Source organism: Symphalangus syndactylus, chromosome 22 (genome assembly GCF_028878055.3).
Source record: "Symphalangus syndactylus isolate Jambi chromosome 22, NHGRI_mSymSyn1-v2.1_pri, whole genome shotgun sequence".
NCBI lineage: Eukaryota > Metazoa > Chordata > Mammalia > Primates > Hylobatidae > Symphalangus > Symphalangus syndactylus.
Genome location: NC_072444.2, coordinates 29,074,397 through 29,093,453, shown reverse-complemented (window position 1 = coordinate 29,093,453; position 19,057 = coordinate 29,074,397). Strand labels below are relative to the sequence as shown.

Below are 19,057 nucleotides of genomic sequence, written 5' to 3'. Positions count from 1 at the left end.
GCAGCCCGCCCCACCCTGGGCTCCTCCCCACACCCACTCGGGCAGCCGGGAGCCGGCACCCCAGAGAGCTGGCCTGGGCCGCCCCTACCCGCCCCTAGTCCACGCCTTTCCCTCCCCCTTCTGCCCCCGCCCTCGACACCCTCGCCCCCCCGCCCCTGCCTCTCGCTCCCCAAGTCTGTCGGCTCCCCCGCTCCCATCAGCCACCCCCGTCCCCGCCTCTCGCCCCCATCCGTCCCCATTTCCAGCCTCTCCCTGGCCCCGACTCAAGCCCCCCCCCGACCCCGCCTCTCGCCCCTCTCTGCCCCCGCCTCTCCCCTCTCCTTCCCCGCCCGCCTCTCACGTGGAGGTTGGGCCGGACCTGCCCCGCCCCACAGGGCCCGGGTCCCGCCCCCACGTGGCTGGCAGCTTCCTGGCCCTATCATTTCTGCGCTGGCTTCAGCGGCTCCGCCCCGGCGCCGTGCCAGGGGGCCGGACACTCCAGTCGCGCGGCACAGTCCCGAGGCCGCTCAGGGCCATCCCGCCCCCTGCCCGCGCGCCGGCCTGCCGGGATTGGCCGAGCGCCGGCCTCCGCCCGAACCAGCGCGTTATGTAACGCGCCCCGGGGGCCCCGCCCCCTCGCCCTGGCTTATATAACCCGGGCGCACCGGCTCACGCCCCGCCCCAGGGCCAATGGAGGCCTGCGGAGTCGGCCCCGACGGCCAATCGCGCGGCCCGGGGGCGGGGCCGGTCACGCGGCGGCGTGGGGCGCGGTGCCGGCTGCTGACCGGCACGCGGCGGGCCTCGAGACTGCGCGCGGGCGGCCCAGAGAGCGAGCGGCTGCGCGCGGGGCCGAGGGCGGGGGCAGCAGGTGAGTGCACGGCCGGGCGGCAGTTCTGGGCACCCGGGCGCGGCGAAGGAGCCCCGCGAGCCCTGCCCTCGGTACTGGGGGGCCCCCGGAGCGTGGCGCTTCCGAGCCACCCGCCTCCCCGGGCCCCAGCCCTCGGCGCGCGGGAAAGTTGGGGCAGGGGTGAGGACCGCGCGGTTGGGGCGCCCCAGCCAGCCGGGCCGCTGGCGTCGGACTGTCTGTTCCACTTGTCCCTTGTTACCCTTGTCTCCTCCCCTTAGGCTGGACTCCTGAAAGTCGAGCGAGCTCCGGGTTTTGGAAATGCTGGAGGGAAAAACTCCTCGGAGATGAGCGTGACCCCCTGGCTCGTGGTGGCCGCCTGTTCTCACTAACGCCATGGCGCGGACCAGAGTGAGAAACCGGTGTCTGTCGCTGACTGCAAAGTGAGCGAGAAGCAGGCTGCGGGCCGTCCCAGCACGACGTGGAGCCCCGCGGAGACCTCGAGATGCCCCGCGGGGAGGCTCCTGGCCCCGGGAGACGGGGAGCTGAGGACGAGGCCCTGGGCGAAGAATCGGGGGAGCGGTGGAGCCCCGAGTTCCATCTGCAGAGAAAATTGGCGGACAGCAGCCACAGGTGACGCGCTGGCTTCAGGCCCAAGGCCCCATGCGTTCGTTGTCCTTCTCTGGAGCAGGGAAAGGGGGACCTAAATCTTTTTATTCTTTTGTTTTGAAGCCCGGGGGAAAGTGTAAGGGGGAGACTTGGGTAGTGTAGGATGAAGTGATCCGTGACACTGAAGAAAATTACCGAAGAGTATCAGGAGGGAAAAGTGGTTACAAAAGTTAGCTGAGTTGGGGCTCAAGTGGATTAAGGGAAAGTAAGTGGAGAATGTTTGTCATTCACAAGTTGTTTTTCCTGGAGTTCCCCACCTGGAGGAAGAGGGGTCACCACCTTGTGGCCTGAATGAACTGATGCCGGTAGAGCACTTAGAAACTTACCTGGCTTGCAGTTTGTGTTCCCTAAACTGCAAGATGCTGTTGTCTTCACGGGATGAAGTTGTAATTTTTTTTTTTATCTTCCAGTGAACAGCAAGATCGAAACAGAGTTTCTGAAGAACTTATCATGGTTGTCCAAGAAATGAAAAAATACTTCCCCTCAGAGAGACGCAATAAAGCAAGCACTCTGGATGCCCTCAACTATGCCCTCCGCTGTGTCCACAGCGTGCAAGGTAAACAAGCCGGAGAGAAATTTGGTCCTACCAATGCACCAGGACTCACACAAGCAGCCAAAGGAGTGGTCAGTGGGGTCTTAGACAAATAATTTGAGCTTTTTCTGGTGCTTTGTGGAAGATGAGTAGATCTACGCCGATTCCATTCGTGTCTTAATTGTTCACATGTGAAAGACCAGGAAACCTTTATAATAGTGTATAGTAACTATGCAATGTTTTGCGGATTTGTTGCAAGAGAGTAGAGTTTAGCATAAGCACATTTTGAAGGCTGACCTTTTAAAGAAACATTGTCTTCTATGGAAGTTATGGGAAAAAAATGCATTCCACGAAATAGTTACCTTTACATGCCATACACATACTTTCAAAATGCGGTAATGAGGCCGGGCGCGATGGCTCACGCCTGTAATCCCAGCACTTTGGGAGGCCGAGGCGGGCAGATCACAAGGTCAGGAGATCCAGACCATCCTGGCTAATACGGTGAAACCACGTCTCTACTAAAAATACAAAAATTAGCCTGGTGTGGTGGCGGGCACCTGTAGTCCCGCTACTCGGGAGGCTGAGACAGGAGAATGGCGTGAACCCGGGAGGCGGAGCTTGCGGTGAGCCGAGATCGCGCCACTGCACTCCCGCCTGGGCGACAGAGCGAGACTCTGTCTCTAAAAAATAATAATAATAAAAATGCAGTAATGATATATTAGGAATTTACCAAACTAAAAATGAACCATTGTAAACACTTCTCTCTGACATTTCAAGGGATTTCATTAAAGCCATATTCTGTCTAGCACAAACCTCAGTGCTTGATATATGATATGTTCCTGAATGATGGAGTACTGTTTCTGCTCCCCCTCAAAAAAATTGTGTATGCATCTGAAATTTTTAGTTAGTACCTTAAATGTATCTTGCTTCCTGTGATCCAGAACATGCAGAATTCATAAAATCAAATCTTAAGTTTGCACAACTATCAGTATTTTAGGTAAAAGCAGAAAATGATCTGTTTTTGAGAAAAATGCACTGAGGTGTTCTCATCCGAAAAAAAATAATCCAGCTTGATAGTGATAAAATGGTTTCCTGAAGATACTGTTGTCACTGGACTACCTGTTTATCTCCCTGTGTTTCTTAGCAAACAGTGAGTTTTTCCAGATTCTCAGTCAAAATGGAGCACCTCAGGCAGATGTGACCATGTACAGTCTTGAGGAGCTGGCCACTATTGCTTCAGAACACACTTCCAAAAACACAGTAAGAATTCATGCATTTTGCCATATCAACCTGGGTGACTTTTCCTAAGGGCCTGCTCTAGATGTAGGTTTTAAGAAGGATAACAACGTTTCAGCAACCACAATTTGAAAGAAGCAAAGGAGGAACTGCTAAAGAGGCATGGTGTAGCTTCTCCGCCCTTGCCAGAGAAAACATCTAAAAGCAGAAGCAGCCCATTCTGTGTGCTGTGCAGTTCAGTGACTTTGGTTATGAGGTGCTTTTAGCTCCTTAGCATTCCTGAGCTCTCTTGAATTAAGAGAAAACAAAAATTACACTGCAGAGTAATTTCCTGCATCTTATTCTAATCTCCAAATTGTTAATTTCTATTTATATCATTCTTAGTTCCAATACCTACTACTTCAAGTTGTAACAACTGGATGTTATAGAACAGGTGAGTTGAGATGCTGTCATTTTTCCTAAAATTTTGGAAGAGACCTTTAGTATATCTTTTTAATCTCTCTTCTTGTTTGACAGAGTAATTGAGCCTCATGTTTGGTTGTTACAGTGGAGATTACTTATTTTTATGTACAGACCTCAACATAATTGTTACTTAAAGATTTTGTAATAGTGGAACATGAGCTATCCCTACTATTATAACAGTGCTTATTTTATGTGCTGCAGGAGGTGCTATGGAGATTTTTTAAGATAGCTTAAGAAAATATTTGTCTTGTAAGATATTTAAAATAAAGCTAGAGAGGAAAGTATGCCAATGCTAGCAAACACAAACTGCTGATTATAAGTAAGTTTCATTTATGTGTAATGGAAGAAATTAGAGCAGTGATGCTTATGTAATGAGGTTTGTCAAGGACAGCTTCTTGAAGAAGGTGAATCTTCAGCATGTCTTAAAGCATAGAATCTGCGTTGATGACGAGAACACCGTCCACCCAGGTGTATGGCACAGTTTGCAGAGAAGTTATGTGCCATACGTATGTTTAGTCTGCATAGAATAAGCTAGTATATTTTTTGGCGTAGAAATTGAACCTTCAGTAGGTGAAGTGCAGGTCTTAGGAGAATATTTAAGAAGGATGTTGGAGAAAATTATTTGAGGAGTTTTGTTGCATTTGTAGATTGTGCCTGTGTATTTTAAGATACTGATCATGTTAGAGATCCAGAAGAAATTTACCTTTCAGGGAATATTGCTAGTGAATATCTCAATATTTGCATTTATTTTAAATGTTTTTCATAGGATACTTTTGTGGCAGTATTTTCATTTCTGTCTGGAAGGTTAGTGCACATTTCTGAACAGGCTGCTTTGATCCTGAATCGTAAGAAAGATGTCCTGGCATCTTCTCACTTTGTTGACCTGCTGGCACCTCAGGACGTGAGGGTATTCTACGCGCACACTGCCAGAGCTCAGCTTCCTTTTTGGAACAACTGGACCCAAAGAGGTAACAGGACCAATGTTCAGATGTCTATCTTTCCTCATCAAGATCAGTTTCATTCTTAAAGGAATAGTACAGAAATTAACATTATTTAGAACATGCACACTATCTGGTTTTTCTTATTCCTGTTATAGAAAGTCATGTGATGAAAACAGCATTTTAAAAGCTTCTGATAACATAAAGACTCAATACATTTGTTTCCATTTTGTCATGTCTGTTTCACAGATTATATGTCATAAATATTATTTCATTCCCAGCATATTGTATAGTGGTTTAGTTGCTATGAAGGCTCTGTTTCCTTTAAGTTAAAATTAAATGTTTTTCCTCCTTCATGATTTCCTTGTATGAGAAATTTTACTTTGGAGATAAAATTCGGATCATTAGGCTGGGCATGGTGGCTCACGCCTATAATCCCAGCACTTTGGGAGGTTGAGGCAGATGGATCACCTGAGGTCAGGAGCTCCAGACCAGCCTGGTCAACCTGGTGAAACACCATCTCTACTAAAAGTACAAAAATTAGTCAGGTATGGTAGTGCATGCCTGTAATCCCAGCTACTCAGGAGGTTGAGGCACAAGAAGCGCTTGAACCCAGGAGGCAGAGGTTGCAGTGAGCCAAGATCACACCATTGCACTCCAGCTTGGGTGACAAGAGTGAAACTCTGTTTCTGAAAAAAAAAAAAAAAAAAATTCAGATCATTAGCTCTCTTACAGTTTTTCTTGCCCCTGAAACTTATGAGTCTTATTACTTTGTTTTCCTTCTGGAATCCTTTTTTTCCTAATTCAGAGATGCCTGTTGCAGTTTTCTTTGTGACATTCAGTCTCGTGTGATCTTAGTTTATTTCTTTTTAGTCATCCTTTATTATTTTATATTTTTCGTGAAGTGTCTCTTAAAGAGCTTTAAATATCTATATATATAGATACATGTATCTATATATATCAGCCTTCTCTTTGATTCCAAGCCTTTCTCTCTAATAAAAAAAAAAAAATTCATTGTAGTAAAAAACACATACAGTTTACCATCTGTTATGGTTTGGCTGTGTCCCCACCCAAATCTCATGTTGAATTGTAACTCCCACAATTCCCATGTGTCGTGGGAGGAATGCTGTGGGAGATAATTGCATCATGAGGGCATCTTTCCCATGCTCTTGTCGTGATAGTGGATAAGTCTCATGAGATCTGATTGCGTTAAAAATGGGAGTTTCTCTGCACAAGCTCTCTCTCTTTGCCTGCTGCCATCCATGTAAGATGTAACTTGCCCCTCCTTGCCTTCTGCCATGATTGTGAGGCCTCCCCAGCCATGTGGAACTGTAAGTCCATTAAACCTCTTTCTTTTGTAAATTGCCCAGTCTTGGGTATGTCTTTATCAGCAGCATGCAAACGGACCTAATACACCATCTTAATCATTTTTAGGCATTCACTCCATTGCTGTGAAGGATGTTTACATTGTTGTGAAACAGATCTCCATAACTTTTTCATCTTCATATCTGAAATTCTATCTACTATTTCTAATTTTTTACCCAGTAGTTAATTTAATGAAGGATAGCTTTGCATGTTTCTTCTTCCAATTATAGATTGCCCCATCTTTTAAAAATATTTTTACATAAGCTCCAGAAAACATGCGTGTTATCCCTGCTTGCTTCTAGCTCATCTCTTTTCCCATCTTTCAAAAATATTGATTTTATTTCTCATCCCCTTTCCTAAATACACATTTTCAACCTTTAATTGTCTGTATTTGTTTCTCTGCTTTTGTTAGCTGTTCATTCCGTAAACATTTATTTAATAATCACTGTGGGTCAAGAACTAGTCTGGATGCAGATACAGCTGTGAACAGGACATACACAATATTGTCTGCCACGTCTTTCCCATTTTTTCCCCCAGGTATTTTTCCTTCAGCACTGCCTGTGTCTTTTCAACCTTTTCATTTTTGCCAATTACTGGGATATTTCCCTTCTGTATTAGTCCATTCTTACGCTGCTATAAAGAACTACCTGAGATTGGGTAATTAATAAAGGAAAGAAGTTTAATTGACTCACAATTCCACATGACTGAGGAGGCCTTGGGAAACTTACAATCATGGCAGAAGGGGAAGCAAACATGTCTTTCTACACATGATGGCAGGAAGGAGAAGAATGGGAGCCAAGTGAAGGAGGAAGCCCCTTATAAAACCATCAGATCTCATGAGAACTTAACTATCATGAGAACAGCATGGGGGAAACTGCCCCCATGATGGGGAAACTGCCCCCATGATTCAATTACCTCCCACCGGGTTCCTCCCGCCACACATGGGGATTATGGGAACTACAATTCAAGATGAGATTTGGGTGGGGACACAGCCAAACCATATCATTCTGCTCTTGAGCCCTCCCAAATCTCATGTCCTCACATTTCAAAACACAATCATGCTTTTCCAACAGTCCCCCAAAGTCTTAGCTCATTCCAGCATTAGACCAAAAGTCCAAAGTCTCTTGTGACAAAGCAAGTCCCTTTCACCTATGAGCCTGTAAAATCCAAAGCAAGTTAGTTACCTCCTACGTACAATAGAGATACAGGCATTGGGTAAATACACCCATTTCAAATGGGAGAAATTGGCCAAAACAAAGGGGCTACAGGCCCCTTGCAAGTCTGAAATCTGCTGAAGCAATAATTAAATATTAAAACTCCAAAATAATCTCCTTTGACTCCATGTCTCACATCCAGGTCATGCTGGTGCAAGAGGTGGGCTCCTACAGCCTTGGGCAGCTCTGCCCCTGTGGCTTTGCAGGGTACAGCCTCCCTTATGGCTGGTTTCATGGGCTGGCATTGAGTGTCTATGGCTTTTCTGGGCACACAGTGCAAGCTGTCAGTGGATCTACCATTCTTAGATCTGGAGGATGGTGGCCCTCTTCTCACAGCTCCACTAGGCAGCGCCCCAGTGAAGACTGTGTGGGCTCCAAACCCAAATTTCCCTTACACATCTGTCTTAGCAGAGGTTCTATATGAGGGCTTCGCCCCTGTAGCAAACTTCTGCTTGGACATCCAGGTATTTCCATACATCCTCTGAAATCTAGGCAGAGGTTTCCAAACCTCAGTTCTTGTCTTCTGCACACCTGCAGGACCAACACCATATGGAAGCTGACAAGGAATAGGGCTTGCACCCTCTGAAGCTATGGTCTGAGCTGTACCTTGGTCCCTTTTAGCCATGGCTGGAGCTAAAGCAGCTGGAATGGAGGGCACCACGTCCCAAGGCTGCACAGAGTAGTGGGGGCCTGGACAGGCCCAGAAAACCATTTTTTCCATCGTGGGCCTCAGCCTGTGATGGGAGGGGCTGCTGTGAAGTCTTTGACATGCGCTGAAGACATTTGCCCCATTGTCTTGGTGATTAACATTTGGCTTCTTGTTACTTCTGCAAATTTCTGTAGCAGGCTTGAATTTTTCCTCAGAAAATGGGTTTTTCTTTTCCATTGCATCTTCAGGCTACAAATTTTCCAAATTCTTAGGCTCTGCTTCCTCTTTAATGCTTTGCCATTTAGAAATTTCTTCTGTCAGATACCTAAGTCATCTCTCTCAAGTTCAAAGTTCACAGATCTCTAGGCCAGGAGCAAAAATTGCCAGTCTCTTTGCATAGCAGAAGTGTCCTTTACTCCAGTTCCAGCAAGTTCCTCATCTCTATCTGAGACCACCTCAGCCTGCACTTCATTGTCCATATCACTATCAGCATTTTGCTCAAAGCCATTGAACAAGTCTCTAGGAAGTTCCAGACTTTCCCACATTTTCTTGTCTTCTTCTGAGCCCTCCAGACTGTGCCAGTGTCTGCCTGTTACCCAGTTCCAAAGTCACTTCCACATTTTTGGGTATCTATGGTAGCACCCCACTCTGCAGTACAAGTTTACTGTATTAGTCCATTTTCATGCTGCTAATAAAGACATACCCAAGACTGGCTAATTTATAAAGGAAAGAGTTTTAATTGACTCAGTTCAGCATGGCTGGGGAGGCCTCAGGAAACTTAACAATCATGGCAGAAGGGGACATGTCCTTCACGTGGCAGCAGCAAGGAGAAGCGCCAAGCAAAAGAGGGGAAAGCCTCTTATAAAACCATCAGGGCTCATGAGAACTCACTATCACGAGAACAGGATGATGGCAACCACCCCCATGATTCAGTTACCTCCCACCAGGTCCCTCCCTTGATGTGGGGATTATGGGAACTACAATTCAAGGTGAGATTTGGGTGCGGACACAGCCAAACCATATCACCTTTTATGTAAAATCTTAATATGCCCTGAAATAATTCTTTTGGATCCCAAAATTCACTTATGCCATAAGGCACGATGTAATTCTAGTTTACTCTTTATATTGTACTTCTGCCTTATGAATCTCAAGGATTGATACTCTTACTGAGAGCAGTTGGTTAATGCCACCCCATTTCTAGGCTATGCCTGTGTTACCCCCTTCGATTCCTTACTTTGAGCACATAGAACATCAAGAGGACTTAGGAAGCCATCCACTCAGCTGTTGTCAACCTCTGGTCCTATATTAGAATTTGTTTCTATTTAACATGTCTTGTACAAACCTGTTAGAAGGATCTGACCATTACTTCTTCAGAGTACGCTTTTAGAAACAAGCATCACATATTTACAGCCTAGGAATGGAAATACATTGTGGGCTCATGTCTGCTGTCTTAGATCACGTAGTCTGGCTTTCAGTGGTCCAGGACTTCCAGTGAGTGCAGTTGGAGTTCAGGTGTCTGGTGTGATGAATAAATGGTATAAGCAAACTGACCTCACAGTAGAGGCCGTTTTCTGTAGAAGATTATACCAATCTTCAGTGCTTTATTAATGCTTTCTGACTCTTCGGTGATCGTCTCTTAGAAGTATCAAGACCTGGGCTGCTTATTCAATATTTTAGTTCTTTTGGATTTTCACTGTTTATGCTACCTTCAGTGTACATTTTTTGAACTTCTCACAGTTTTCCATGGTTCCTATAACTGAAGACTTCTTGTTTCAGTGAACAAATGCCCAAAAGATATTCAGGAAGCTCTAATTAGAGGAAATACATATAGTCAACAAACACTGGGCAGAAATTTCAGTCTCCTCATCTCCTAAGGCAAGTTTAGACATTTCTGAATTGTCACCTCATAAATCAGTAAAACTGGTGCAGAAATCAAAAGAATTGCTAGCAAATGATTGGCATGAGGGTTGTGAGAAAACATTAATAAAACTCTGAAGATTGGTACAGTTTTCTGGAGGTTTATCCATACACAATAAAGTCATAAAACGATTCTATCATTTAACCTAGGAACACAACTTTTTGAAATTTATCCAAAGAGCTTAAAGAAAAAAAGAAAATTATATATCATACAGCTAAGAAGCTGAAAATAGTCTGAATTCCCAATTTTTTAGAAAGGTCCAGACTATTACAATGGGATGGAATATTAACCACCAGAATAATTGTGTCCAAGGATCATTACGTTGACCTTTGAGATGATGAACATGGGCAGTTTGGAAACTATGAAAAGTAGTAAGGGGAAGAGATAAAGCCGATTCTCACTGTTGTACCTGAGGCTCACAGTTCCAGTACGAAAACCAATACTAGTATTTCCCAATTCTAGTATTGTGACTGGATCTCAAAATGAAGGAAGAGGGTTCTATTTTAATCAAGGAGGCCTCTCTCTTTTTTAAAAAATAGTTTGTTGTTCGGTAATGGTACAACATTGTTTCACTGAGAAAGACCTGGCTAAGAGGGAGTGACTGACTAGGCATCTTTCTTTCTAGCAGCTCCACGTTATGAATGTGCTCCGGTGAAACCTTTTTTCTGCAGGATCCGGTAAGTATAGTGGCTCGTGGAAGCCAGCAACAGTAGATTATGCTCTGAGTTTATTTTGCAGTTAGTTTGATTCTTGTGTATTCAGCTCACTTCTGTTGTGAGATACAAAAAATAAGACTTGGTTCTTGCCACAAGGAGTTCGTATTTTGATTAAGAAGAGACATACTCATGAGAAAACTAGATAATGATGCAATAGGAGGCTGGGCACAGTGGCTCATGCCTGTAATCCTAGCACTTTGGGAGGCGAAGGCGGGTGGATCATAAGGTCAAGGGGTCGAGACCATCCTGACCAACATGGTGAAACGGCGTTTCTACTAAAAATACAAAAATTAGTTAGGCGTGGTAATGCACACCTGTAGTCCCAGCTACTCGGGAGGCTGAGGCAGGAGAATAGCTTGAACTTGGGAGGTGGAGGTTGCAGTGAGCCGAGATGGCGCCATTGCACTCCAGCCTGGCGACAGAGCGAGACTCTGTCTCAAAAAAACTAAAAATAAATAATAATAATAATAAATGCGATAGGAAAAAAGTCTAGAAAAATCTTAACTCTAGGAGCGTATAAGAATCACTAGATGTGAAGTACACTTTAAAGTGACCATTGTTTTGGGCGCTTTTTTGTTTAGCTTTTTGTTTTTCAGTCACATTTAAAATTAATTTTTGAAATTTTTAATAGCTTTAAAGAAAGCAAGAGATTTATATTTGTGAGAAGGATTTAAAAGATCTAGAGAGAGTGAACCAGAAGAAAATAGATGAAAATTTTAACAGTAGTTGATTGCTGGTAGGAATTACTACTGAATTTTTTATCTTCTAAATTTGCTGCAATATATTATTAGTGTTCCTTTTGTGTTATATACATAATATATGTAATATATATATTCTGTTATGTTATATATTATGTATATAAGATGACATAATATATTATGTTCTTTCATAATAAAACAAATATTTTAAAATGACATCGTGATTGCCAGTTTTAGTATTGAAGTTACTAAATGCTCAAGATGTTTAGAGAGAAGAAAAACCCTCATGATGAAATAGTCTAATATTCCAGTGCTCCATGGAATTGGGGGACTGGAGCTCATAGGCTCTGGATGCTTGGGAGGGACGGCCTGAGGAAGGGCACAGCGGTGGGAGGGGCTGTCTTGTTCCAGTGGGTCATTCACAAGTGAGTTGTATGAAGATCTTAGAACAGTTCCTGCCTCCTAATAAGTGCTATATGTGTTTCTGATGTTAATAAATATTTTGGGGTGCTTTCTCTGAGCCAGGCACTTTATCAGTGCTGGGATCCAAACAGAGTTCTTGCCTCATGTGCCTTAAATTCTGTGAGGAGGAGACCAATAATAAACACATGTTCAAATGCCTGTGTTGGCTGGTGATAAGTTGTGTGTAGACAGTAAAGCAAAGAGCGGGAGTTCTGGGAAGTGGGAGATTGCTGTTGTATTCAGGGTGATCCAGGAACTCTTAGGAAGCCTAATTGGAAACAGCGACCAGAAGGAGGGCAGGGGGTGAGCCACACCAGTATCTGAGGGGTGGCAAGTGTCTGAGAAAGTGTGTTCCAGGCAGAGGGAGCAGCAGGCGCAGAGGCCCTGGGGTGGGCCATGCCTGGCCTGTGGGAGGAGTGACACGCAGCTGCTGTGGCCCGAGTGGAGGAAGGAACGAGGATGGAAGAAGACGGGCAAGCATGGGCCACACCACAGGAAGCAGTGACTTCTGCACGAAGTGTTTTATTTCAGTTCATCACTTACTTATTTTCAAAGCGTTTTACTTTGGGAATTTTCAAACATAACACAAAAGAAGAGAAGATAATGTAATGAACTGCTACGGTCTCATCACCCAGCTTTTTAAGAACTTGAACCCTGGCCAGTCTGGCGTCATATCTGCCAGCACCAGTTCTTTAACCCCCTCTTCCCAGGTTACCAGGCAGCATAGCTCAGATCTCGTCTGATTTCCTGCATCAGTATTTCAGAATGTCATTCTAAGAGACACAGTTCTCATTCACGTTTGTGAGGTTCAAAATGGTCCCATCTTTGGCCAGTAGGAATCCCTTCGGGTTGGCCCCTGTACCCTTGTGAGAGTGCCCCATGGTCTTTGACAGTTTCCATTGTTTTAAGCATGAGACGCCCCAGACTCATTTTAGACATTCCTTAACCCAGACTTGGCATCAGTCATTTCTCTAAGGATCCCTGGTTCTTTGTGGTGGGAAATGGCATTCACATTTGGAGGCCAAATCTGGATGGTAGGGATGGTTATTGCTACAGGGTTATCATTGCTTCTAGAAATTTTCAGTGAACGGAGGTAGGAAATGTTCATTTCAGTTTCTTTTTTTTTTTTTTTTTGAGACAGGATCTCACTGTGTCCCCCAAGCTGGAGTGCAGTGGCACGATCTCGGCTCACTGCAGCCTCCACCTCCTGGATTCCAACAATTCTCCCACCTCAGCCTCCCGAGTAGCTGGGACTACAGGCATGCACTGCCACAGCTAATTTTTATATTTTTTGTAGAGACGGGGTTTCTCCATGTTGGCCAGGCTGGTCTCGAACTCCTGACCTCAAGTGATCCAACCTCCTTGGCCCCCCAAAGTGTTGGGATTACAGGCGTGAGCCACCATGCCTGGCCCGGAAACAGTTTCCATTATTAAAGGCTGGTATTGGCTGCAGTGTTGAAGATACTTTGGAGGGGGAAGAGGGAAGGCAGGGAGGGTAGTTGGAGGCTGTCACAGAGGTACAGGGTATAGGCCAGCGTTCCAGGGGAAGGTATAAATATTTGTATATTCTGGATATTTTTTACACTTGATCTTAGCCAAAAGGCCAAGAAGCGATATTCTGGATATTTTTAAAGAAATTACCAGAATTTATTAATGGGTTATGTTTGGAGTGAGTGTGAAGGAAGAGGAGTTTTGGGCTAGAGTTATTTTTTGAGGCAGACGAAATTGTAGGAAAAGCAACTTCCTGGAGGTGGAGGGAAAGAATGTGGTGCTTAGTTTTAGATGAGTTAAGTTTGAGATACCTGTTGAATATCCAAGTGGAGACTCTGTGAGAGTCTGGAGTTAAGGAAAATTTCCAGGCTAGAGGTAGATATTTGGGTCATCAGCATGTAAATGGCATTTAAAACCTTTGGACTGGATGAGCCGGGAAAATGCATTCGTGGATGTGGAGGGAAGCTGGAAGGTGTGAGCATGGATGTGGGTCGGCAGCACCGGGACACAGCTCACTTCCCGATGATTCTGTTTTCTTGGTGAAATGGGAAGCAAGGTCATCAGTTGAGGGTGCAGAGTGGGAGAAGATTCTGGAGTGTGTGGTAGAAGAGAAAGAGCAAGGTGGGGCCGGGCACGGTGGCTCACGCCTGTAATCCCAGCACTTTGGGAGGCCAAGGCGAGCTGATCACCTGAGGTCAGGAGTTTGAGACCAGCCTGACCAACATGGTGAAACCCCATCTCTACTAAAAATACAAAAATCACCTGGGCATGGTGGCACGCACCTGTAATCCCAGCTACTCAGGAGGCTGAGGCAGGAGAATCAGCTTGCACTTGGGAGGTGGAGGTTGCAGTGAGCCAAGATTGTGCCATTGCACTCCAGCCTGGGCGACAGAGTGAGACTCCGTCTTTTAAAAAAAAAAAAAAAAAAAGAAAAAAGCGAGATGGAAATAGGAACAGACTAGAGAATCTCTGGCAGCACTAAAGACCCCCTTAGGATTGGCAGTCACACCTTTACGTGCTGGCGAGAGAGTAAGCGGGTGATTGGTAAAAGTTGGGGAGTGTGAATTCAATCTTGGGCTTTTTGACTTCTAGGTGAAGTGGCATCTCCCAGTAGAAGCATCCGCTGGGCAGCTGCAGTGGTAACACAGGGTGGTGATCTTTGAAGTCATCAATCAGAGCCGCCCCTGCCGAGAGGTTCTTTGTGAGGAGTGGAAAGGGGTGCGCCCTCCGGGCCAGGGGCAGGGCTTGCTGAGCTCAGTTTTAGCCTCAACTTTTTCTTTCCTCCTCAGCCAGATGCCTTTATAGATGGAGCGCATGACATCATGCAAGGGCCCTCATCACTGAAGCTGGAGATGAAATTGGTTCTTAGAGAGTGTAGAAAGGGACGACTGAGAACTAGCCCCGGGGCATGATTGCAGGGGACCCTGTTTTCTCTCTTGTGACATCTGATGTAGATATGTGAAATTAGACAGTTATGCTTGTCCCTCTTCACAGAAGAAGGGGAAAAGTCAAACTGGGAATTCAGCACATGGAGGCCAGGAGAAAAGTCATGGAACCACTAATTCTGTTTTTACACTCACAGTAATCTAAGCCAGTTCTTTACACAACCTCTTACTCGTTGAATAATATCGAAAATTTAAGCTAACATTCTTTCTTTTGAAAACAAACATGTTTAAACATTTTAGATGTGGGTATGTCTCTCTTGGAAATTACCAATAAAATATTTCTCCCAGCCTTGTTTCGCCGTGGGCTAGTAGGATGCGTCAGGACCAGCACTAATGTCTTTAATCTCCTCAGTGGAGGTGAAGACAGAAAGCAAGAGAAGCGTCACTCCCCATTCCGGATCATCCCGTATCTGATTCATGTACATCACCCTGCCCAGCCAGAATCGGAATCGGAACCTTGCTGTCTCACTGTGGTTGAAAAGATTCACTCTGGTTATGAAGGTAGGTCACTAGATAAGATGCAGAAATGTCAGCAATCAGATAGGAACATGGGAAAGTCTGTTTACATCAGTCATAGAACAAAAAAAGAGCTCTTGGGTCTCCAATTTGACCCTTAAACTCTTCAGGCATTTGAAGCTGGTTTTCATTGATGTCTCTGTTTACTGACTTTTGGCTTCTTGTATGGTCATTGCCTTCATGGTCAGCATGGCTGAACGAATGGTCTCAGCACAGGACTTGGTGACAGATATAGTTTTCTAGTCCTCTCTCTGCTGGTGACCCATTCAGTGTAGCCTTTTGCTTGTGTTGTGTGAAATAAGAGTGCTGAAATTGTTTCCCAGAGAGGCCACAAGAGTGATTTTATGTTTTTGAAGTCTGAAACTCCCCGAGTAAAACGTGTATTTTATCTTTTACGAGCAGAACTGTATTTCTAAATGCATATATCAATACATAGGCAGCTTCCATGTATTACTGAAAAGTCAGTTCAGATGTAAAATGACATATGCTTTCCTGCAAATTACCATCCTATGCAACAGTCACACAATAAAAACCACAGGGCTTATGGGAAAAATGGGTTTAGGAGCACAAAACTCAAAAGCTTAGTTGCATATTAAAAATAAGACAGGAATCAAATAAAAATGATAATCATGCTGGGCGCGGTGGCTCACGCCTGTAATCCCAGCACTTTGGGAGGCCGAGGCAGGTGGATCACAAGGTCAGGTATTCGAGACCAGCCTGGCCAATGTGATGAAACCCCGTCTCTACTAAAAAATACAAAAATTAGCTGGGTGTGGTGGCGTGTGCCTGTAATCCCAGCTACTCAGGAGGCTGAGGCAGGAGAACTGCTTGAACTGGGACCTGGGAGGCGGAGGTTGCGGTGAGCTGAGATTACACCATTGCACTCCAGCCTGGGCAACGAGTGAAACTCTCAAAAAAAAAAAAAAAAAAAAAAAAAAGATAATAATTTCATACATGTTAAATGATTAGGAAATATACAAACACTACAATAGATATGGCTCATACCACAGGACGGACTGAAGTAGCAGGTAGATGTTTGAGGTGTGTATGCATATTTTTGTGTATTCTTTTTTTGTTGTTGTTTTGCTTTGTTTTGAGACAGGGTTTTGCTCTGTCACTCAGGCTGGAGTGCAGTGTGTGATCATGGCTCATTGCAGCCTCAGACTCCCGGGCTTCAGTGATCCTCCCACCCCAGCCTCCAGGGTAGTTAGGACCACAGGCACACACCATCACGCCTGACTAATTTTATTTATTTATTTATTTTTTGTAGAGACAGGGTCACACTATGTTGCCCAGGCTGGTCTCAAACTCCTGGGCTCTAGTGATCCTCCTGCCTTGGCCTCCTAAAGTGCTGGGATTATAGATGTGAGCCATCACACCTGTTTTTGTGTATTTGTAAGTGGTTCCTTTCAACTGGATGCGTTTTCTGCCTTCCCTTAAGGTTTTTTGAAAATGAAATAGTGCACAAGCAAATGAGATATTAGCATTTGCTCATATTGTTCACTAATATATCAATCACTTCATTTTTTTTTTTTTCTTGAATCTTGCTCTGTTACCCAGGCTGGAGTGCAGTGGCACGATCTCAGCTCACTGCAACTTCCGCCTCCTGGGTTCAAGCAATTCTCATGCTTCAGCCTCCCGAGTACCTGGGATTACAGGCGCCCACCACCACACCCTGCTAATTTTTGTATTTTTAGTAGAGACAGGGTTTTATCATGTTGGCCAAGCTCGTCTCAAATTCCTGACCTCAAGTGATCGGCCTCCCAAAGTGCTGGGATTACAGGCGTGAGCCACCGAGCCCAGCCACACTTCATTTTTAAAGCAAGCATTAGAATAGAACTGACCATACCAATTTTATTACACAAAGAATATCCATATGGTACTAAATAACATTTGTAGTATTTTCGTTTGTTTAGTTATATGCAGCTACTAAATCTGATTAAACTTTTTAGTTACTCCAGTTTTAACTATTAAATTATTTATGATGAGCCAAGTGTGATGGCAGGTGCCTGTAATCCCAGCTACTCAGGAGGCTGAGGCATGAGAATCGCTTGAACCTGGGAGGCGGAGGTTGCAATGAGCTGAGATCCTGCCATTGCACTCCAACCTGGGGGATAGAGCGAGACTCTGTCTCCAAAAAAAAAAAAAAAAAGAGAGAGAAAACTATTTAATGTGCACATTCTTTCTCTCTCTGTTTAAAATTGACTTTAATAGGCTTCACATTTTTACCTAATTAAAATGTAGTTAGTAATGAAATTATTATCATTTAACTGTAGCTTTGGCTGCTTGAAGGCCAGGCCCCTAAATGAGATTTCTACCATTTCATATAGATTTGGTTCTCTTTTTAATATGTTAAGTGGTTAGTTAGGTGGATAATTAATTAGATATTTGCCTTTAAATGGGTCTTTGTTTTTTTTCCATAGCTCCTCGGATCCCAGTGAATAAAAGAATCTTCACCACAACACACACCCCAGGGTGTGTTTTTCTTGAAGTAGATGAAAGGTAAGTACTTTTTTAAGCCTAAAAGAAATTTGTTTCTGAAAATAAATATAAATGTGAAGTTTACATTATGTTTGCATGTTTATACATTATATAATTGAAATCTGTCCATTTGCCTATTTGATTTTTGTTACATGGAAATGTATGTTGTCTAAATTTTTAATATAAATATCTTGCATATTATAAAGTGATTACAAGTTGTATTTGATTTCTCAACAGTATGCTTTAGGTAGGCCAAGAATTATTTCATTTTACAGAGAAGACAATGAACCCTTGGGCCAGTTTGCTGAGAACAGATGTATAGTATCTGATTGCACTCAAACTGGGACCAAGACTCTGGTCTTCTAGCACTTATTCTGGTGTTATTTCCACTTGCCAAGTGCTTCTCAAATCAGTTTATGATGAAATTTCAGTTAGTCCAAAGTGGGGGCAAAGGTGGGGAGAACAGATTATTTTTTGTAAAGAATTGTTCTTTATTTTGAACTTCTGTGCTTCCTACTTTTGGGGGATGTTGAAATAGTCTTTGTTATTTAAAGGATAGTGATAGTAGGTAGTAGTTATTGCTTAATGCTGTTTTTTAATATCTTTATTTGGAAAAAGAAAATATCAGTATCACTACATCAGTATCCCACATTTTTTCCCCACATTTATTTTAGCATTTTACTTACTCATGAAATTCAAAAATCTGGGAACCAACGCACCACACCACACATAACTGTAAAGCAAAAATGTCTGTAAAGCAAAAACATTTTCTTGATAATAACAAAAAACTGTAAAGCAAAAACATTTTCTTGATAATTTTTTATTTAAAAAATTTAACATCTGAAAATCAGTGTATTTGATAGTTTACCCTGAAACCAAATAGTAATGTGTGAGATACTTAATCTGTATAAAGTAAGAAAATTCAGCTAAATATAATGCTAAAAATAGCTTATATCTCTTGTATTAGAAAATATTTGTGGGTTTCTACACAGGGAAATTATTTATGGAATCCAGTTTTTTCTGAGGCATCCTTAGTCTTACCATTGTAAGTTTCCCATGAACCTTTATCCTGAAACTATTTCTGTGTACTAGCTGTCTGTCTATCTGATACTACCTTTTGAGTGACATTGTTTTTTTGTTTTATTTTTGAGATGGAGTCTCACTCTGTTGCCCAGGCTGGAGTGCAGTGGTGCGGTCTTGGCTCACTGCAACCTCCACCTCCCTGGTTCAAGCAATTCACCTGCCTCAGCCTCCCGAGTAACTGAGATTACAGGCACACGCCACCACGCCTGGATAATTTTTTTATATTTTCAGTAGAGATGGAGCTTCACCATGTTGGCCAGACTGGTCTCGAACTCCTGACCTCAGGCAGTCTGCCTGCCTCAGCCTCCCAAAGTGCTGGGATTACAGGCGTGAGCCACCGTGCCTGGCCTAGGTGACAT

The 19,057-nt window shown here is 44.0% G+C and overlaps 1 protein-coding gene across 14 annotated transcripts in view; it reads left to right on the top strand.

The window, feature by feature from the left end:
• The first annotated feature begins 686 nt into the window (after positions 1 to 686).
• Positions 687 to 19,057, top strand: part of PER3 (period circadian regulator 3) — a 62,679-nt gene continuing 44,308 nt past the window's right edge. For 4 of the 14 annotated variants that reach the window (XM_055261226.2, XM_063631934.1, XM_063631932.1 and 1 more), the window contains exons 1-8: positions 689 to 847; positions 1,105 to 1,456; positions 1,903 to 2,048; positions 3,169 to 3,284; positions 4,489 to 4,690; positions 10,435 to 10,483; positions 14,971 to 15,119; positions 17,558 to 17,636. In XM_055261226.2, coding sequence (XP_055117201.1) covers positions 1,329 to 1,456; positions 1,903 to 2,048; positions 3,169 to 3,284; positions 4,489 to 4,690; positions 10,435 to 10,483; positions 14,971 to 15,119; positions 17,558 to 17,636 — 869 coding nt within the window. In that variant the 5' untranslated portion in view covers positions 689 to 847; positions 1,105 to 1,328. Of the gene's footprint in view, positions 919 to 1,104; positions 1,457 to 1,902; positions 2,049 to 3,168; positions 3,285 to 4,488; positions 4,691 to 10,431; positions 10,484 to 14,970; positions 15,120 to 17,557; positions 17,637 to 19,057 lie in introns of all 14 variants that reach the window. The other 10 variants (XM_063631933.1, XM_055261223.2, XM_063631931.1 and 7 more) reach the window with 5 other exon arrangements.